The following is a 21,848-nucleotide window of genomic DNA, read 5'->3' on the forward strand; positions in this document are numbered from 1 at the left end:
CAAAGGTCATCTAGACCAATCCCCCCTGCAGTCAGCAGGGACATCTTCCACTACATCAGGTTGCTCAGAGCCCTGTTGAGCCTCATCTTGAATATCTCCAGGGCCTGAATTACCTCCCTGGGCAACCTGTTCCAGTGTTCCACCACCCTCATGGTGCAAAACTTGTTCCTAACATCCAGCCTAAATCTCTTCTCTCATTTCAAACCATTGCCCCTTGTCCTACCACTGCAGGCCTTTGGAAACAGCCCCTCTGCAGTCTTCATGTAGCCCCCTTCAGGTACTGAAAGGCTGCTACTAGGTCTCCCTGGAGCCTTCTCTTCTCCAGGCTGAACAACCCCAGCTCCCTCAGCCTGTCCTTGTAGGACAGGCTATTAAGACAGGCAGTTTGAAGGACCATGCAGAGGACTGAAAATCTGAAAATCCGTATTTGCAATCCTTGCTGTGCTAGGGGAAAAAAAAAAAACCAAACCAAAACAAAACAAAACAACAAACCACCACCAAAAAGCTACATTCTATGTAATTTAGGTTCCTGACATAAAATACGGGAGGTAACACTTGTGTCTCAACATGGTAAAGTTCAGTTCAGCCTTGCAGAGTGCACCCAGCAGGCCATGTGTTGTGCAGATGTTGCATGCTGAGAGAGGTAACCCCACTGGAGGTTTGTCAATTCAATTTATCCATCCAAAAGCAAGTTATGCTGGTTGATCCCACTGCCATGAACAAAACCCCTGCCTGAAGCAACCAGCAGACAAACATTTTCCCTACAAGAGTTCAAGAGTGTAGGGAAGTGACTGATGAGCTTCCTGATTCTTTGGTTAGCAAATGGCTCTCCTCATGAACACTGTGTTAGGCAGGGGAGAAGGGGGTGAGCTGGAAAAGCCTTTCCATATGAAACTTCCCTGTTGCACCCTCTCTAATTAGCAATATAAACAGGCTTCATCTGCTATTAACAGTTCCTCCAAAATAAATATCTCCAGCAAAACAGTTTGCTATTACAGCTACTGAGAAACACCGGAACCAAGAAAACTTCCACATTTTTCCCAGCAGATTCACCCAAAGATGAAACACAGGTCAGAAGGATTCAGCTGCTTCTACCAGATGTGCAATGTTGCTTCATAGAATGATAGATTGGCTCAGGTAGGAAGGGACCTCAGAGGTCATCTGAATTCCAACCCCCCAACATGGGCAGGGACACCTCTCAAATAGACTCATCTGCTCAAGGCCTCATCCAACCTGGCCTTCAACACCCCCAGGGAGGAGGCTTTGAGCCCCAAGAACAAATTTTAAGACCACATGCTCACACAGGCTCTGATTAGAAGTAGAATGTCCTACCTTCCAGAGATGACTTCAGGAGCTGCATAATTTGGGGACCCACAGCTGGTGCGTAGAAATTCGCCATCTGACATCATGTTGGACAAGCCTAAAAACAAGATGCTTACTGCAGATCATAGAATGGCTCAGGCTGGAAGGCACCTCACAGATCATCTGCTCCAACCTCCCCACCATGGGCAGGGACACCTCTCAACTAGATTCAGCTGCTCAAGGCCTTCAACATCCCAGGGGAGAGGCATCCACAACCTCCCTGGGCAGCCTATTCCAGAGCCTCACCACCCTCCTACTGAAGAACTTCTTCCTAAGCTCCAGTCTAACCCTGCTCTCCCTCAGCTTCAAACCATTCCCCCTTCTCCTGTCTCTAGACACCCTGATGAAAAGTCCCTCTGCAGCCTTCCTGTAGGATCACTTCAGGTATTGGAAGGCAGCTCTAAGGTCCCCCCAGAGTCTTCTCTAGGCTGAACACCCCCAGCTCCCTCAGCCTATCCTCATAGCAGAGGTGCTCCAGCCCTTGGACCATCTCTGTGGCCCTCCTCTGGACTCACTCCAACAGCTCTGTGCCCTTATGCTGGAGAGAGGATGTGAAGGTCCAGTCACAGAGGACAGGTCTAAGAATTTCTCGAGGGAGAAATTTTGAACGGGAATTGTTGGTACAATTTAGAGAGCCTCCACTGAACTGATTTACAAATTACTGTTGTTGTTGTCCTTTACACATCCAACCATGGAATATTCACTCCAGGTTAATTTTCCTTCTGTAAGTTGCAAATCCCAGAGCACAGAGGAAATGAGACATAATTCATCCCAGAGCATGCCCTCCCTATGGGAATCCTGTGGGGTTGTGAAGTCAGAAATCAGATTTATCACTGCTGGAAAGAACTCACCAGGACTGAGCTTGTCTTTCAGAGGCTAGAAAGGAGTGATAGAATCACAGAATGTTAGGGGTTGGAAGGGTCCTGAGAAGATCATCCAGTCCAACCCCCTTGTCAGAGCAGGATCACCCACAGCAGATCACACAGGAACACAACCAGGAGGGCTTTGGACATCTCCAGAGAGGGAGACTCCACAAGCCCCCTGGGCAACCTGTTCCAGTGTTCTGTCGCCCTCATAGGGAAAAATTTTTTCTCATGTTTCCATGGAACTTCCTATGCCACAGCTGCCACTCATTGTCCCTTGTGCTGTCATTGGGCATCACCCAGCAGAGCCTGGCTCCAGCCTCTTGGCACTCCCCCTGCACATCTTTATCAACATGAATGAGGTCACCTCTCAGGCTCCTCCTCTCCAAGCTACAGAGCCCTCAGCTCCCTCAGTTTCTCCTCATAAGGAAGATGTTCCACTCCCTTAATCATCTTTATGGCTCTGTGCTGGACTCTTTCAAGCAGTTCCCTGAGGTCCTTCTTGACCTGAGGGGCCCAGAACTGGACACAATACTCCAGATGCAGCCTCAGCAGTCACTGGGACTGAGCTGGTAGCTGAGCCACTGCAACGCATTCCGATTGGAAAGGCCACTTAAAGCCTCCTTCTACTGCTCAGTTGTCCAAGAGCACAGGGCCAGCCACATGAAGACCACAGCAACACAGACAGCCAGCTCCCCCTGAACTAACTGCTCCCACTCTGTCCTAAACATCAATCAGCTCAACCTTTCTCTTGGCTGCTTATTACTAAAACACAGCGAAGGCTTGCCAAGCACTTTGCTGCTCCTTCCTTAATGGCAGCACAGCACAGGAGCTGCCTGCTAGCAGTAATCCCTGGCTTTTGCAGGCGGGGTGGTGTTTATAACTGGGGGGCTTTGCTGGTAAAGCCCCTGCTGGTGGTTAGGCAAAGAGGCTCTGGGTCGCGTACGGCGCGGCCACAGGGCCACGCTCCAGCGAGCGCCTGGGAGCTGGCTGCGTGTCTGGAATGCTGCTGGGGTCACACACATACCAAAATCAGCTATCTTTGCATTCATGTGAGCATCCAGCAGCACGTTCTCTGGTTTCAGGTCTCTGTGGACAACCATGTGCCTGTGGCAGTAATCCACCGCCGAGAGGATCTGCTGGAAAAGGCGGCGAGCTTCTGCCTCTTCGACCTAGGGACACGAGGGGAAACGGTCCTGAAGGCTGAGTCTGCCTGCAGAGCTGGCAGCAGAAGGTTGGACTTAGCAAGGAGCCCAAGTGTCCCAGGGTGCAGGGAGACACTCACAGCACGCCTGTGATCAGAAGCAGCAAATAAAGCAGGCTTCCCACCTTGCCTTCTATGATGTAGCTCAGAGAGAAACCGACATTGAGCTGAGCTATCAAGAAGAACTCAGTGATGGCACCTATGAGGCAATGGCCTGCACCCCAGTGGGACCAGTTTGGCTGTACAGCACATGCAGACTGAGGCTGCACAAAACACTGCAGAGGATGCTGCAGGGAGCAATTCCTCACAGACAGAAGGCTTGGGAAAATAAAAGCTAAAGAATCATAGATTCATGGAATGGCTCCAGTGGGAAGGGACCTCAGATCATCTACTCCAACCTCCCCACCATGGGCAGGGACACCTCTCAACTAGACTCAGCTGATCAAGCCTGGCCTTCAACATCCCCAGGCAAGAGGCATCTACAACCTCCCTGGGCAGCCTATTTCAGAGTCTCACCACCCTCCTACTGAAGAACTTCTTCCTCAGCTCCAGTCTAACCCTGCTCTCCCTCAGCTTCAAACCATTCCCCCTTGTCCTGTCTCTAGACACCCTGATGAAAAGTCCCTCTGCAGCCTTCCTGTAGGATCCCTTCAGCTAGAGGAAAGCAGCTCTAAGGTCCCCCTGCAGTCTTCTCTTCCCTAGGATGAATAACTTCAGCTCCCTCAGTCTGTCCTCACAGCAGAGGTGCTCCAGCCCTTGGATCATCTCTGTGGCCTCCTCTGGACTCTCTCCAACAGCTCTGTGTCCTTTGTATGTTGGACGCAACCAGAAGTGGAGGCAGGATTGGAGGTGGGGTCTCAGCAGAGCAGAGTCAAGGGGCAGAATCCCCTCTCTTGCCCTGCTGGCCACACTCCTCTTGCTGCAGCCCAGCACACAGCTGCCTTCTGGGCTGCAAGAGGGCACTGCTGGCTCATGGGGTGCTTCTCAGCAACCAATACCCCCAAGTCTCTTTCTTCACCCAAGAAAAAGTGGAATATTGTGATAATTTTCATTAGCTATGTAGATATATTACTTACAAAGTTGTAGAAGCTATATTAGAGAAATTACCTTTAAAATGATGAAGAGACAGAGTGTTTTTACTCATTTCACTCATCCCTCTTCAGGAAAAATTTAGTTTCTGAATGCAAAAGTCCAGAAAGGATCCAAATTAATCATTGAAAAGATCCAGATGGGTGAAACATGCTGGAAATCAGAACTGTAGGCAGACAAGTAAATGGAATCAGCTCCACTGATCAGTGCACTAATGTAGACCAATTTATTATAAATTGTATTGATTTTTGGAGTACAGAGAGGAAACATAGGATGAGCTGATCCTTCACCTGAAGCCTCAGCATGGATGCCCACCTCTGGCCAGTCTTACTTCCCTGCCCTGCCACTGCCCCTGCCTACGAGAAGGTCTTTGGGGCACACACTGCTGATTTGCTTTGTAACCATGGTATGGCATTTCATGGGCTCAACCTGTGCCTTAGGTGATTTCACAACATCACACAATGTTAGGGGGTGGAAGGCATCTCCAGAGATCATCTAGTCCAATCCCACTGCCAGAGCAGGATCACCTAGGGCAGGTCACACAGGAACACATCCAGGTGGGTTTGGAAAGTCTCCAAGAAGACGACTCCACAACCTCTTCTGGGCAAACTGTTCCAGGGCCCTGGCAGCCTCACCATATAGAAAGTGTCTCCTCATGTTGAGGTGAAACCTCCTGTGTTCTAGCTTTTACCTATTGTTCCTTGTCATAGAATCATAGAATCATTCAGGGTTGGAAGGCACCACAAGGATCACCCAGTTCCAACCCCCCTGCCATGGGCAGGGACACCTCACACTAGATCAGGCTGGCCAGAGCCTCATCCAGCCTGGCCTTAAACACCTCCAGGGATGGGGCCTCAACCACCTCCCTGCACAACCCATTCCAGGCTCTCACCACTCTCATGGGGAAGAACTTCTTCCTCATGTTCTGAGTCTCCCCACTTCCAGCTTTATTCCATTCCCCACAGTCCTGTCACTCCCTGATATCCTAAAAAGTCCCTCCCCAGCTTTCTTGTAGCCTTCTTCAGATCCTGGAAGGCCACAAGAAGATCACCTCAGAGCCTTCTCTTCTCCAGACTGAACAGCCTCAACTTGCTCAGTCTGTCCTCATACCAGAGGAGCTCCAGCCCTCTGCTCATCCTCATGGCCCTTCTCTGGACACCTTCCAGCATGTCCTTATCCCTCTTGTAATAGGGGCTACAGAACTGGATGCAGTACTCCAGATGGGGTCTCACCAGAGCAGAGTAGAGGAGAAGAGGAGTGTCCTATCACAGGGCACCACCAAAAGGAGCCTGACACCTTCATCTTGACATCCATCCCTCAGACATTTATAGACATTGATCAGATTCCCTCTCACCCTTCTCAAGCCACATTCTTGACAAGATCTTCAAAAAGCCCCAAGTGGAGCCAAGGGGGAGCCTGGGGAAGGTGAATGGACTGGAAAGGAGACCACCCCGAGTGGCATTCCCCTGCAGCACCGTAAATCTGCTGCCGAATCGTGGGGGGGTTGACAGGCAAATCACAGCTAAAAAAAATTACACAACCAGGCTAGTTTCCCAAATGTTTGCACTAAGCAGGATATTAACCTTGGATATTTTGGTTTGGGTATCAAAAACCATCAGAGAACACTGAAACAAACAAACAAAACACCCAAACCATGCATAACTTTTGGTGCCAGTCAGGTACGAGATGCTCCTGATGGGATTGCTGGGAAGCAACTTCTGTTTTGGGCCTTAACCAACACTACCTTCAGCAGTCCTTTTCACAGAATCACAGAATTATTGAGGCTGGAATAGACCTCTGAGATCATCAAGGCCAGCCTATGACCTAACACCACCACATCAGCTAAACCATGCCACCAAGTGCCACATCCAAGCTTTCCTGCAAGCCCTCCAGGGATGGTGACTCCACCACCTCCCTGGGCAGTCCATCCCAGTGCCTAATCATCCTTTCTCTCAGGAAGTGCTTCCTAATATGCAGCCTAAACCTGTCCTGGCACATCTTCACACCATGCCCTCTTGTCCTGTCACAAGTTGCCTGGGACAAGAGCCTGACCTCCACCTGACTACAACTTCCTTTTAAGTAGGTGTATAGAGTGATAAGGTCCCCTCTAAGTCTCCTCTTCTCCAGGCTGAACACCCCCAAGCTCCCTCAGCCTCTCCTCATCAGACTTTCCCTCCAGCCCCTCACCAGTCTGGTTGGTCTCTTCTGGACCTGCACCTCAATATCCTTCCTGAAGTGAGGAACCCAGAGCTACACACAGTACTCAAGGTGAAGTCTCACCAGTGCCGAGCACAGAGACAGAATTCCATCCCTAGGCCTGCTGACCACACCATTCCTGATACAAGCCAAGATGCCATTACCCTTCTGTGCCCCCTGGGCACGCTGCTGGCTCATCACAGCCTCACAGTATATCAGAGGTTGGAAGGGACCTCAGGAGATCATCAGGTCCAACCCCCCTGCCAGAGCAGGATCACTTAGGGGAGTCTGCACAGGAATGCATCCAGGTGGGTTTGGAAAGGCTCCAGAGAAGGAGACTCCACAACCCCCCTGGGCAGCCTGTTCCAGGGCTCTGTCACCCTCACTGTAAAGAAGTTTCTCCTCATGCTGAGCTGAAATCTTCTACGTTCAAGTTTAAAACTGTTGTTCCTTATCACTGTGAACCACCCAAAAGAGCCTGGCCCCCCCCACTTGACACCCACCCCTCAGCTATTGATAGACATTGATCAGATCCCCTCTCTTCTCCAGACTAAACAGCCCCAGGGCTCTCAGTCTCTCTTCACAGGGGAGATGCTCAAGTCCCCTAAGCATCCTCATGGCTCTCCCTTGGATTCTCTCCAGCAGGTCTCTGTCCTTGAACTGGGGAGCCCAAAACTGGACATAGTAATCCAGGTGTGGTCTCACCAGGGCAGCTGTTGTCACCCAGCACTGCCGGTCCCTCTCTGCCAGGCTGCTCTCCAGCCACTCATCCCCCAGCCTGTAGCCTGCATGGGGTTATTATGGCCAAAGTGCAGAACCCTGTACTTGGCCTTGTTGAATCTCATACCGTTGGCCTCAGCCCACTGACCCAACGTGGCCAGGTCCCTCTGCAGCATCCTCCTACCCTCAAGGAGATCCCCACAGTGGTTCCCAACTTGGTGTCACCTGGAAATTTGGCTTCTAAACACACCACCCTCCTCCCACACAAGTGTTGGGGCTGACACAGTGCTGGCACTTACACGTCCATGCTTACAGATGTAATCGAACAGTTCACCGCCGGACACGTATTCCATGACCATGAAGAAGTCTGTTGGAGTGCTGATGACCTGGTACCTTCAAAAGTGGGTTTGGAAAGGGGAAAAAAAAAAAAAAGTAGTAATTAAGAATGTGGAAGGGCTTTTAAACAGATTGTTTAGCTTCAAGTCAAGCCTTCCAATAAGCATTTGTTTGGATTTGCATTTCTAATCGCTTTCCTCTCCTGAAAAGCTGTCTCGTGTTTCGAGTATCATCTCTCCGTCATCTATGAAAGGATCTCTTTGACAGACCTCTACAGCTTTCCTTCCAAGCTTTTAAATAATCCTCTGAAATCTCTGCCAGACAGCTCTACCACATCTCAGGTTGTCCTTGCCTTTCAAATTTCCAGCTTGGCTAAGAACTGCGACAATTTGGTGGGGGTTGAAAAATTCCACCCCCCAAGTCTCCCAACATTAACTTTGCCAGAGCAGCTCAGCTGGAAGCCAGTGGAAGCTGGATTTACAAGCAAAACTACCATCTGCAATGGAATGCAATCAATATGTACAAATGCACAGTATTTACAGTATTTACAGGGATTTACAATTAATGAACAGCACAAGGACCTCCCTGGCCAAAGACCAAGGGAGCTGTGACAGCTTCTCTCTTCCCTGCTTCCTCCCCTACCCCCCTGTACACAAGAGACAAGCAGAGAAGTTAATTCCAGTCAAAAACAATGCAGCCAAGGGCAAGCAGAAGCAAGTTAGTATCTCCCAGCCCAAGGAAGTGAGAAGAGAGAGAAATTGTTTTGGGAACCAAATCTTAGGGTAGATATCTCTCCAACGGGATTGTTTAGGATTATCTTTCTTTTCCTTTTTACACTCGATAGTGATTTATTTACATTTTACAACTTTCTGCTCAAGATCTGTGAAAAAAATTTTAAAGGCACAGCCTAAAACTACCACAAACAACAACTTTGGAAATGAGGCTTCGATAGCTGGTGGCAGTGGTCTGCCAGTACTTGAAAGGGGGCTGCAGAGGGACCATTCCCAAAGGCCTGCAGTGGTAGGACAAGGGGCAACGGTTTGAAATGAGGGAAGAGCAGATATAGACTGGATGTTAGGAACAAGTCCTGCCCCATGAGGGTGGTGGAACACTGGAACAGGTTGCCCAGGGAGGTAAGTTCAAGTCCTGGAGATATTCAAGGTGAGGCTCAACAGGGCCCTGAGCAACCTGATCTAGTGGAAGATGCCCCTGCTGACTGCAGGGGGGGGTTGGACTAGATGACCTTCAGATGTCCTTGCCAACCCAAACCATTCTGTGATTCTATTGCATCCCAAGGACAAAGAAGATAAAGAACAACTCTAGATACTAGAATCATAGAATTGTTAGGGTTGGAAGGGACCTCAAGGATCAGCCAGTTCCAACCCCCCTGCCATGGGCAGGGACACCTCACAGTAGAGCAGGTTGCTCACAGCCACATCCAGCCTGGCTGCAAAAACCTCCAGGGATGAGGCTTCCACCACCTCCCTGGGCAACCTGTGCCAGTGTCTCACCACCCTCATGGGGAAGAACTTCTTCCTAACATCCAGTCTGGATCTACCTACTTTTAGTTTTGTTCCATTCCCCCTAGTTCTATCACTACCTAACACCCTAAAAAGTCCCTCCCCAGCTTTCTTGTAGCCCCCTTCAGATACTGGGAGGCCACAAGAAGGTCTCCTCAGAGCCTTCTCCTCTCCACACTGAACAAGCCCAACTCTCTCAATCTGTCTCCAGAGCAGAGCAGCTCCAGCCCTCTGATCATCCTCATGGCCCTTCTCTGGACACATTCCAGCATGTCCAGATCCTTCCTGTAAGGAACTGGACACAGTACTCCAGGTGGGGTCTCACCAGAGTGGAGCAGAGGGGGAGAATCACCTTCCTCTCCCTGCTGGTCACACTTCTCTTGCTGCAGCCCAGGCTCTGGTTGGCTTTCTGGGCTGCAAGTGCACACTGCTGGCTCATGTTGAGCTTCTCATCCCCCAGCACCCACAAGTCCTTTTCTCCATGAGGGAGTTTCTTTTGGAAAGGTACAGAAAAAAAAGATGATCACCCCAAAAAGCTGATGTTCAAATATTTAGTCACTCTATATTTGAGAAAAAAAATAAAAGAGCATCACCCTTGACTTGAAAATTTATTCTCCATTTTCATTCAAAACCCTCCCTGAGTACTGCAGAGGGATTTCAGGGCCCCAGCTGGCACAAACCACCAGTGATCTGCTGAGGTCAGTGCAGCTACAAGAGTGCACAGCAGCACCAGCTGAGGCCCCCTCTCTCTGCTTCATTTCAGATGCATGGCTCTTTGCTTTGGGGTTTTTCCCCAGCTGAATTCCCAGGGGTTGTGATTTGAAACAGATTTTGAACAGCTTTCAGCAATCAGCCAGGTGAAGGGGGGACAGTCCCCACGAAGGTCAAGAGGTTCAACCTCATTTCTCTGAAGTGCTTTGAACCCAGACACTGAAGTTATTGTTAATTGCTGTGAAGTACTCACTATTGCTTTTAGATACATGTAAAAAGCTACTGAGAGAGGAGGCTTGTGTCCCATGCTCTCCCTCCTCACCTCCTTTTTGATCATTGTATTTCATGATTGCAGCATGCACCATAACTGACACTGTTAAACTGGGCAAGTGGGGTCCCTTCTGGGATCTGTTTAATGTTTTTATCAATGACATAGTGAGATTGAATGCACCATCAGCAAGTTTGCAGATGACACCAAGCTGAGTGGTGGATACACCAGAGAGACAGGATGGCATCCAGAGGGACCTGGACAAGTTGGAGAGGTGGTCTCAGGTGAATCTGATGAGGTTCAACAAGAGCAAGTGCAGGGTTCTGCACCTGGGCTGGAACAATTCTCTCTGTCAATACAGGCTGGGGGAGGAGGGGATAGAAAACAGCCCTGGAGAAAAGGACTTGGGGGTGCTGAGGGATGAGAAGCTGGACATGAGCAGGCAGTGTGAGCTTGCAGCACAGAAGGCAAATCACAGCCTGGGCTGCATCCAAAGATGTGTTGCCAGCAGATCCAGAGAGGGGATTCTGACACTTTGCTCTGCTCTGCTGAGACCTCACCTGGAGCACTGTGTCCAGGTCTGGAGCCCTCAATATAGGAAGGACATGGACCTGATGGAGAGGGTCCAGAGGAGGGCCATGGAAATGATCAGGGGGTTGGAGCAGCTCTGTTACAAGGACAGGCTGAGGGAGCTGGGGGTGTTCAGCCTGGAGAAGAGGAGGCTCCAAGGAGACCCTAATAGCAGCCTGCCAGGACCTGAAGGGGGCTACAGGAAGGATGGAGAGAGACTGTTTGCAAAGGCCTGCAGGGACAGGACAAGGGGCAATGGTTTGAAATTACAGAAGAGCAAATTCTGCACCATGAGGATGGTGGAACACCTGAACAGGTTGCCCAGGGAGGTGGTTGAGGTCCCTTCCCTGGAGATATTCAAGATGAGGCTCTATGATGCCCTGGGCAGCCTGATCTAGTTGGGGATGTCCCTGATGACTGCAGGGAGGTCAGACTGGATGACCTTTGGAGGTCCCTTCCAGCCTGGACCTTTCTATGATTCTATTCATTCTATGATTCATTTCTAGGCTTTATTACTTTGACAAATGTGTGAACAGGACTTAACTTGCAGGATGCTGGGTACATAGCTGAGGACTCTTGCTGCCTTTTTCATGGAATAATACCAACCTGTTCTCCAATAAACCCAGGGAGCTGCGCAGTTACTCTAAAGTCAACAGCTGCTGCGCGGTTAGTTATTTAACTGCAGAGAGAATTTGTTTTCCCTTGCCTCTAAGTCCCAGGTATTTGCTGTATCTCCTGCCAGTTCTAAGGCTGACCTAAATGTCAACTTCTCCTTGCAGTTACCATTCAGCAGCTTTCTTTTATAGAAATGCCAAAGATATTATCGAGTGCCTCATTAACGTGGACTGCCTGCACAAACTGGGGATTGAGAAGGAATGCCAGAGGCTGGAGTGCAGGTGCTGATTTACAGCTCCAATTCAGGTTCATCAGGGTGGCAACTTTGAAAACTTCTGTCTGAATAATAAATTAAAAATAATGTTCCTTTAAGCTGTGGATAATCACAGCCATTAAAACATAAATCCTACTGACTTCAGGCCAAGGCTTCGCTCTGTGAGCCTGACTGAGCTGCAGTTCCTCAGACATAATTCTCAGCAGCTTCTGGAGATATGAAGTTTAAAAAGGGTCACCATAAAAAAAAAAAAAAACACACAACAACAATCTCCCAACAGCAGGAAAGTCCAGACCCTCTCTCCACACCTTGCTAGTGGCCTCTGGATGGAACAGAGGACAGTTTGAACAGCTTTAACTGAGCAAAACGTGATGCAGGGATATTGGTCTATTACAGTGACTGACTCTCAGTGGAAGAAACACAGAATCACAGAGCGGTAGGGGTTGGAAGGAACCTCTGGAGAACATCTTCCACCCTCAACTGTGCTAGAGCACCTCTCCTACTGTGACAGACAGAGAGTTGGGGTTATTCAGTCTGGAGAAGAGAAGACTCTGAGAAGACCTTCTTGTGGCCTTCCAGGATCTGAAGGGGGCTACAAGAAAGCTGGGGAGGGACCTTTTAGGGTGTCAGGGAGTGATAGGACTGGGGGAAATGGAGCAAAAGTAGAAATTCAGATTGGATGTTAGGAAAAAGTTCCCCATGAGGGTGGTGAGACACTGGAAGAGGTTGCCCAGGGAGGTGGTGGAAGCCTCATCCCTGGAGGTTTTTGCAGCCAGGTTGGATGTGGCTGTGAGCAACCTGCTCTAGTGTGAGGTGTTTCTGCCCATGGCAGGGGGGTTGGAAGTGGATGATCCTTGAGGTCCCTTCCAACCCTAACAACTCTATGATTCTGTGTTCCTCCCATAAGTTAGTGGGAGCCTCTGAAAAAGCAACATTTGCCTCTAACATGCAAAAACCTGACTACATACCTAACATTTTCCGCTGCTTTAAGCCACCTCTCCTGAAGCCAAGTCAACTTTAGTATGTGAAGCCTTTGCAAAGGGAGGAGCAAGCTGAGCACAAGTATGTGAAGCCACCTCCTGAAGCCAAGACAACATCAGTATGTGAAGCCTCTGCAAAGGGAGGAGTAAGCTGAGGCCAAGGCAGAGAGGTACTTACAGTTTGATGATGTGAGGGTGCCGGAAGAGCTTAAGGTTTTGAATTTCTCGTTTGATCTTCCCCACCACATCCAGGCTCCTTATCTTCTGTCTGTTGAGGATTTTGACTGCCACTTTGTGCCCTGTCAGCTGGTGTTCCCCAACTATTAGGAAGAGAGAGCATTGCAAAGTCACTAAACAGTGTAGCAAGCCTCCCACCCCCGAGTCAGGCCGCTGTGATTTATAAACAACAAAAGCAACCTTGAAAGGGAGGAAAAAAACAAAAATACAAGGCAAAAGATGAGGGGGTGAAATCTTTGCATTTTATTGCAGAGTCATGGAAGAGAGGGGACTGCAGAAACCACTCAAGTAAATAAACCAGAGTGAGTTATTGGAGGAGGTCATACCCAAAACTAATTTGCAAGGATTTATAGCACATAAAACTGAGATCAATCAGACACAGACATATGGAAATGGCAGAGGAGAATCTCCACCGGAGCAGGCTGGCCGATGAAATCCCTAATAAAACTGAAGTCTTGAAACTAAACCATCACACACTACTTCTCAAAAACACCACACAGGGATTTTCCCCTGCCCAAAATAGGCCTGCAGGATTTGCATGACTAAAATGAATTTCTATTTATACTCTCCCAAGCGTGCGTTGCCTGGTCAGACGACAAGCTGGCTGCAGGCTCTGGGTTTGGAAAAGACACAGAGTCCAACGGGGGGGGGGGGGGGGTTATAACATGCACTCAGCTCAGTGCACTGAGATGCTGCTGCTTATCTACTGTGCACAGTGGAGGGACAAACTAACCACAAGCTAGGAGCAGCACCACTGTCCCTGGGGAGATTGCACCAAATACTGTGGAAGAATGCGAACGAATTCACGACTCGAGCCGTTTGTTATCGTTCAGCTGAGTAATCAAAGCTCCTAGGAAGCAAGATTTATGTTGAAATTAACAGCAGAAACTGCTTGAAACCTTGTCAGTAAGATGCTCCCATCTGAAAGGCTCCTCTGGCCTTGAGCTACCCCCTTATCAGCATTTTCTAAGGTGATATTAAAACCGATGACAGACAGAGACGGTTTCCTCCAGACTGCAGGGAAAAAAACCTGCTTCCAGTCAATAGTTGTGCTCTCTAATTAGGAGCCTTACCCTGCCAGTAATAACAGAGAGTCCAAGGAGTTAATAATCACGAGCAAACCTTGTTATTACTTTATTAAGCCTCTGCAATTTTGGAGGCTCTAATGAGCTGATCAGAAGCGAACGGCGCAAGAAGGGCAGGGCGGCAGCGGCACTGCTCAGGGCACACCAGGTCACTATTATTAGCCACCAGATAAGACCTGCTGGAGATTCTTTCCCCAGTAAGAGCATTCTAAAAATAAAAACCACTTTACTGCCCTTGAGAAATTAAAGCTCCCACTTTGCATGTCCATTTTCTTCCTCAACAGTACTTAAAAACTACTAGATGAAATGGAAATAAACTGAGCTTTTGCGGTATAGATGCAATTTGAGGGATTAGCTGAGGGCTGGAGGAGGCAGATAATTCCCTTGTGCAGTGCAAGGAGAGTGCTGCAAATAGTCCAAGGAGGCCTTTTCCCCGCAGCATTCTTGGGCAGAGGACAGTAGAGCAGTGCTGGACCTGCCCCATGGCAGGAAGGCTTTGCTGGAGCAAGGCTCTGCAGAGTAGAGTGTGTGCAAGGGGGACAAAAGGATGCTCAAGGTTTGCTGTGGGCTGGGGTACAGCCTCTTCAATTCACTGCAAGCAATTCTTCCCCAGGCTGTCACCTTATGAAGGGCACTGATCTCCCTTTGCCAAGGTTGTCATGGTTTATGCATGGTGTATGTTACACCAAGGAGGCTGGAGAAGGCAGGACAGAGGAGCATAGGACAACTTCAGCAGGTTCTTTGAGATCCAACGCTTTACCAGCAGCATTTGGTCAGCTCTAGCACAGTGACAGCTCTGCTCCCTCTTTCCTGGGAGCACAAGAAGCTCTGCTTTGAAAGTTGTCCCTGACTCATTTAGCTCCATTAAAGATTTATAATAGGCTAAGCCACTAACTGGGAAACTGAGGAACAGCACAGCAAAGAGGTTTATCACTGAACTAGGAAGAAAACCCCAGTTTCTGCCATCCTTTGTTTCAAGACAACCCTTTTCCAGGTATATGCTGTGAAAAATTCATATTATACACTTGGGAAAAAAAAAAAAACCACAACCAAAAATAAAATGGTCATGCCCAGAATGAATAATTCTTGTTTGTAATATCATTGCTGAACAGTTATCTCTTTCCCATCCATGACAAACAGTGTGTAACTCTGTGAAGGTCTGCTAGCTGAAACACATTAATAATTAAAAATAAACAGCCTATTTTGTAATCCATCCTTTGCTTACAGTAAGCATTAGATACAGAGATATTATTGTTTCAGTCCCCAGTGGCTTGTTAAGCCTACTTGAAGGCCTTGAGAGACAAAGACAGAACAAAATTTGCTATGTGGCTGGAGACTTCTAAGCCTTTCAGATCTCTCCAACTGCAGCCTGTAGATGCAGGCATTCTGACATGGGTCAGGATGGACAACCTTCTCCCTGCATCATAGAATTGTCAGGGTTGGAAGGGACCTCAAGGATCATCCAGTTCCAACCCCCCTGCCATGGGGGGTTCACACTAGATCAGGTTGCCCAGAGCCACATCCAGCCTGGCCTTAAAAACCTCCAGGGATAGGGCTTCTACCACCTCCCTGGTCTACCTGTTCCAGTGTCTCAGCACCCTAATGGTGAATACCTTCTTCCTAACATCCAATCTGATCACTGTCTCTGACCCCATGTGCTGGAGCATGTCAGTGGGGTGATCCAGCCCCAGGATGAGGAGCAGTGGCTGCTTCCCATGCCTCCCACAGGCATGGAAGGGGATGCTTCTGCAGCTTATCTCCAATGGGTCTATCCTCTCCTCACCCCAAGGGTGGGCAGCAGTGGTCTCAGGTGGTGGTGAGGAAGCTTTCTCCTTCCCTCTCCCTATCTCCACAGATTAAGAGCCCAGGGCAGGGAAGGAGGGCTGAGCAGCAGCATTAGAAAGGGGATTTGAGCCTATGTCTTTTCTTTTAGCAACAAGTCCTCAGGTAAACTCCACCACAGCTTAAATCTAGCGACTGGGACTCTGCTGGGGCGAGCAGGGGAGACAGATTCAAGACTGAAGTGAGGAGCAGCACTGCACGCTGCGCTGGACAAAACCCTCTGCCATAAGGGTTAGGAGGCAGCCCCAACCCTAAACTCCAAACACCAGGACCAGAAGAGGTCCTTAGCTACTATTCCATCACTGGGTGTGGCTGCCTGGGCAATGAGAATGATTCAGCATTAGTTACTATTAAGAAGGGAAGAGATACGATAGAATTTGTTTCTGAAAGACCCTTCTACTCCTAATTTAGGTTGTTTTTTTTTATAGAGAAGAGAAAAAAGTGAGGAGGATGAGTGTTTATGCTAGAGTAAGCTGAGATAGTTATTAAAACCCCTTGACAAGGTGGATTTTAACAGCAGGTACCACCAAAGCCTACTTCTGGGCACGTTTGATGCAGCTGGGGCAGCACAAGCAGTTAATATTGTTGCAACTGCTTCAGGGAAAGGCAAAAGCTTAGGGAGAGGTGAGAAAGCTCCTTTCCCATCAGCTGTGCCAGCCCTTATCTTAGCCCAAAGTTAAAAATGAAATCCATCCAAAGCATGTATTTACTAACACTGTATTAATTCAGCAGTGCCACTTGATCTTAGCTTGTATCATCCTTCCTTTCCCTTTCCTTCATAGAATCATAGAATTGTCAGGGTTGGAAGGGACCTCAAGAATCATCCAATTCCAGCCCCTGTGCCATAGGCAGGGACACCTCACACTAGATCCCAGATGCCCAGAGCCACATCCAGCCTGGCCTTAAAAACCTCCAGGGATGAGGCTTCCACCACCTCCCTGGGCAACCTGTTCCAGTGTCTCACCGCCCTCATGGGGAAGAACTTCAGGCAATCAGCACCAGAACAAGAGGACACAGTTTCAAGCTGCACCAGGGGAAGTTTAGGCTCAAGGTGAGAAGAAAGTTCTTCAGGGAGAGAGTTGTTAGACCTAGGAATGTGCTGCCCAGAGAGGTAGTGGAGTCACCATCCCTAGAGGGGTTCAAGAGGGGATGGGACATAGCACTTGGTGCCATGGTTTAGTAGTCATGAGGTCTTGGGTGACAGGTTGGACCTGATGATCCTTGGGGTCTTTTCCAACCTTACTGATTCTGTGATTCTTCCTAACATCCAATCTGAATCTCCCCATTTCTAGTTTTGTTCCATTCCCCCCAGTCCTATCACTCCCTGACACCCTAAAAAGTCCCTCCCCAGCTTTCTTGTAACCCCCTTCAGATACTGGAAGGCCACAAGAAGGTCTCCTGAAAGCCTTCTCTTCTCCAAACTGAACAGCCCCAACTCTCTCAGTCTGTCTCCAGAGCAGAGCAGCTCCAGCCCTCTGATCATCCTCCTCATGGCCCTTCTCTGGACACCTTCCAGCACCTCCAGATCTTTCCTGTAATGGGGGCTCCAGAAATGGACACAGCACTCCAGGTGGGGTCTCAGCAGAGTGGAGCAGAGGCGGAGAATCACCTCCCTCACCTTGCTGGCCACACTTCTCTTGCTGCAGCCCAGGCTCTGGTTGGCTTTCTGGGCTGCAAGTGCTCACTGCTGGCTCCTGTTGAGCTTCTCATCCCCCAGCACCCCCAAGGCCTTTTCTTCAGTGCTGCTTTCAAGCCAGTCCCTGCCCAGCCTATATCAGTGCTTGGGATTGCCCCAACCCAGATGCAGGACCTTGCACTTTGTCCTGTTGAACCTCATGAGGTTGGCTCAGGGACACCTCTCCAGCTTGTCATCTGTTCCATCTCCCTAAGTTTCTCTTCCCACCAACACAAGGGTTTGTCCTTCAGCAGCAACAGTACAGAGCCTGGGAAAATGGGATCTGACCCCGGCTCAAGTCCACAGATGTGCCATCATAATCAACACAAACATAACAAGAGCACTGCTGGTCCTTGAGGGACCACAAATTGATCACCTTAGTGGCCAACAAGCGTGGGTAAGAAACCACAAACTGGCCACCAGTGACACCATGTGTGGCACCACATGGAAAAATATTTGTGTTACTCTGCTGGACTGTGATTGAAACTCTGCAAGCTGCAACCACTGTGAACCTCACCATGCAAGGGCTGCTGTGGTCTTGGGGTCTTTGGGGACTCACAGGGTGGGATGTGCCCAGGATAAACACAGCAGCAATTTGTCTAATCTGTTCTTACCAACTACCAGTGGAGGAGATGCCACCTCCTTCCTTCCTTGCTTCACTAAACTCCACAGTTCTATTTTCTGCAAACTAATCTTATCTTTGGCCTGGAGGACAAAGATAAAAACTGGCACCAGCTCTCCCTGTGTTTGGCATCATTCTGTGTACCAACACTGGCCCTTGCCAGGAGACCTCCTACCCACCCACCATGTTAACTCCTGCTGCCTTTCTCTCTCCCGTGTTTTCACCACCATTTCACCATGAGGGTGGTGAGACACTGGAACAGGCTGCCCAGGGAGGTGGTGGAAGTCTCAGCCCTGGAGGTTTTTAAGGCCAGGCTGTAGTGGCTCTGGGCAACCTGATCTAGTGTGAGGTGTCCCTGCCCATGGCAGGGGGTTGGGACCTCATGATCCTTGAGGTCCCTTCCAACCCTAACAATTCTAAGATGCCATGAGCAGGGAGAAGGTTGTCCATCCTGGCCCATATCAAAATGCCTGCATCTACAGGCTGCAGTTGGAGTGATCTGAAAGGCTTAAAAGTCTCCAACCACATAGCAAATTTTGTTCTGTCTTTGCCTCTGTCTCTCAAGGCCTTCTATGATTCCCAGCACCATTTCCAGCATTGCCATCAAAATCCCGCTCCCATCTGCCAACCTGTTTGCTTGCATCCATGCCTTGGGTGGTCTTGTAAATGAGATCAAGGAATTGACCAGGCTTAAAACTAACACTTTCTTGCAGTGTTAAGCTAGTTTTCTGGAGGATCAATTCCTTGATGACCCAAATAGTGCTGAGCCAGAATGAATCCCCAACAGAGCAAGAAGGATTTTTTTTTTCCTATCCTATCTCTGGTTTCTGATGTCTCAAAGTGACTGCTCAGCTCCAGCCACAAATTCAAGCTTTGGTTAGCACCCCACCATAGCTCAATCTTTCCTTTCATTGCCATTTTGGTAGCTCTTTAACGACTGTAATCCTTAACAATTGCTATTTATGATTTCTTAACCTTGAGGAGTAAAGCAAGCAAAAAAAAAGTGCCTCTGACAAAGGCTTGCTCAAGGCAGAGCTTGAAGAAAACACAGCCGCAACAAGAAAAACATCACTGATGGCACCAGCCTCCTTAGTGAAAAAGCAATTACAACCCACAACAGAGAACACTTGAACCAATCAGGCAAAAATCTCTTTGCTTTTCTCATGTTTCTCCCTAAACAGGGTGAGAACACAGCTTTTTCTAAAGCTCCTTTTGATGAAAATGCTACAGTTCTGCAGCAACAGGAGGTCTCCTTTCTTCATCTCCATTTCTTACCTCTGAGCCCAAATTTCACCCATCAGCTGTAGGCAAATATATCAAGGAAAACAACAAACATGTATCTCTACAGATGAGTACTACTTACACATAAAGGATTTTGAGCTAGAAAATCTCTTATGGTATTTGAAGTCCTCCTTTGGAAACTGTCAGGTTTTAACAAAAGGTCAGGGTCATACATGGGGTGGGGGTGTTTGCGCTAGTTAGTCCTAGAAGATAGTTAAGGCCAAAAGTCTATTGTTGGCATGCTGACTTTGGTCTGCAAAGGAAAATAAAAATTGCCTTTGGAGCACTTTTTGAGGGCTGCTGATACACAGGAGTGATTTAAATGGTCCTCGCTGTTAGAAATATTTATTTTGATAATTTCTCGAGGCAGTAAATCTGTGGTTTGGGATTAAACACAGCAATATATTTTTAGGGGCCTGATTAATGGTCACAGGTGGATGTAGCTCCAGTGGTTGTGGTGGTTTCTTTCCCCCTGCTGTCAATTTCGGTTTATTTTAAAACTCCACTGGCTGTGTGTGGGGACATCACCCCCTTCACGACCCAGCCACAGCCCTGGGGGTAACGTCCCAGCAGGGCAGGGGGACAGCTGCTGCCCTTGGCTCCAACCAAACTCATTGCCAACCTGGAACCACAGCTGTTTTGCTTAGAGAGTAAATTTAGGAGCGTTTTGCTTGTGTGTGGTTCTTTTTAAATATCTTGATTCAAAGATAAAATTTGCACCTAACAGCAGAATTCACGGGGCGGGGGGGAGGGATATAAGTATTTGGAACTCGCACTGACAGGTAAAGCCAAACTACCTTGAAAATGCTCTGGCATGAACGACAGAGGAATCCCCGCGTACAGCCCCAGCCTGACCCGACCCCTCCATCCCTGCGGCCGCAGTACCAGCCCCGCGGGAACCGGCTGCGAGGCTCCCGGAGCGATGGGCAGGGGGGCGGCAAACCCCCTTGGCTCCCCGGTGCTGAACGCCCACCTGGCCACGAAAGGGAAGGGGCAGCAAGGGGCAGCAGGGCCCGCAGACTAGGCACGGAGCAAGAGGGATGCCTGTCGGTGCCCGGTGTGCAACCTCCCCATTCCCTCCCTCCTAGTTCGGGAGGAAAGTTTTGGTGGGTCCTGCTCGGAGCCCCGCGGGGCTGCAGCGGCAGCGGCGGCGGCGGCAGCAGCTCAACGCCCTGCTCCCGCAAGGCGAGGTCTGCATCTCCCAGCACCTGCCCGCGACCCTCCTCGCCATCCCCCTTCCCCCACCGCGCCAAGGAGCCGCCTCCCGCCCCGTCCCCACCGGGGAGGCGCCGAGCACCGCCCGCCGGCCCCCCGCTGTCCCCCGGGGATGCTGCGCGGCCGCGGCAGCGGCGAAACCGCCGAAGAGGGAGGCGATGGCCGGCGCGGAGGCCCGCAGGGATGGAAGGAGCGGAGCGGGGTGTGAGCAGCCCGGCGAGCCCCAGCCCCCTCCCTCCCCGCGGCCGCGGTACTCAGCTCTTGACTTTGCCGAAGGTGCCGACCCCCAGCGTGTCTCCCAGCACGTAGTGACCGATCTTCACCCGCCCGTCGTGCTTCTGCTTCTCGGCCATGTTCGCCCCCCGCCGACGGACCACAATGCACAGGGCCGGCCCGGCTCGGCTCGGCGCGGCGCGGCTCGGCTCGGCGGGCGGGAACGGCAGCGGCAGGGCGGGAGCGGCGGCCGCGCTGAGTGCGCGGGAGGCGGTGGCCGCGGAGGCGGGGAGGGGCGCGGCCGGTACCAGGTGGGGAGGGGGTGGATGGGTGGGGGCTGTGCACCTGCCTAGGAGGGGGACACAGCTGTAGGGCGGCATAGGAGCGGCGGTGACATCTTCCCCCGGGGTGTGCCGTTCTGCTGCTGCAGCTTGGGGTGGTTTGAATGCGCCTTGGGGTGCGTCTGCCTGCGAGTGACACCTGCCTTGGGTGACACTGACCTTCTGGGATAAGAATCATAGAGTGGTTATGGTTTGGGTAAGAAGGGGCCTTTAAACCTCATCTAGTCAAACATCCCCCTGCAATGAGCAGGGACATCCCCTGCTAGGGCAGGTTGCTCAGAGCCCTGTCCAGCCTGACATGGAATGTTTCAAGGGATGGGGCATCTTCCACCTCTCTGGGCAACCTGGGTCAGTGTTTCACCACCCTTGTTTATAATTTCTTCCTTCTATCTAGTCTAAATTTCCCCATTTGGTTTAAAACCATCACCCTTGTCTTGTCACAATCCTCCCTGCTGTGCACACAGCTAGGAGTGACACCTTTGGAGTGACATCACACTTAGAGTACACCTTCCTTGGCATGCACCCACCTTTTGGTGCACTCTCCTGATGGTGTACATGGCTCGTGAACTGTCAGAGGGTGCATCTGACTGCTGGTGGCACCCTCCTTGGAGGGACAGCTGCCTAGAATG

At 50.0% G+C, this 21,848-nt stretch overlaps 1 protein-coding gene across 1 annotated transcript in view; it reads right to left on the reverse strand.

The window, feature by feature from the left end:
* Positions 1–21,018, reverse strand: part of PRKAA2 (protein kinase AMP-activated catalytic subunit alpha 2) — a 31,038-nt gene extending 10,020 nt beyond the window's left edge. The window contains exons 1-5 of the mRNA XM_054384575.1: positions 20,925–21,018; positions 12,887–13,028; positions 7,734–7,827; positions 3,253–3,397; positions 1,333–1,420 (exon numbers count right to left, since the gene is read on the reverse strand). Coding sequence (XP_054240550.1) covers positions 1,333–1,420; positions 3,253–3,397; positions 7,734–7,827; positions 12,887–13,028; positions 20,925–21,018 — 563 coding nt within the window. The remainder of the gene's footprint in view (positions 1–1,332; positions 1,421–3,252; positions 3,398–7,733; positions 7,828–12,886; positions 13,029–20,924) is intronic.
* Positions 21,019–21,848: the final 830 nt, after the last annotated feature.

This window comes from Indicator indicator, chromosome 10, assembly GCF_027791375.1.
Source record: "Indicator indicator isolate 239-I01 chromosome 10, UM_Iind_1.1, whole genome shotgun sequence".
Taxonomy (NCBI): domain Eukaryota; kingdom Metazoa; phylum Chordata; class Aves; order Piciformes; family Indicatoridae; genus Indicator; species Indicator indicator.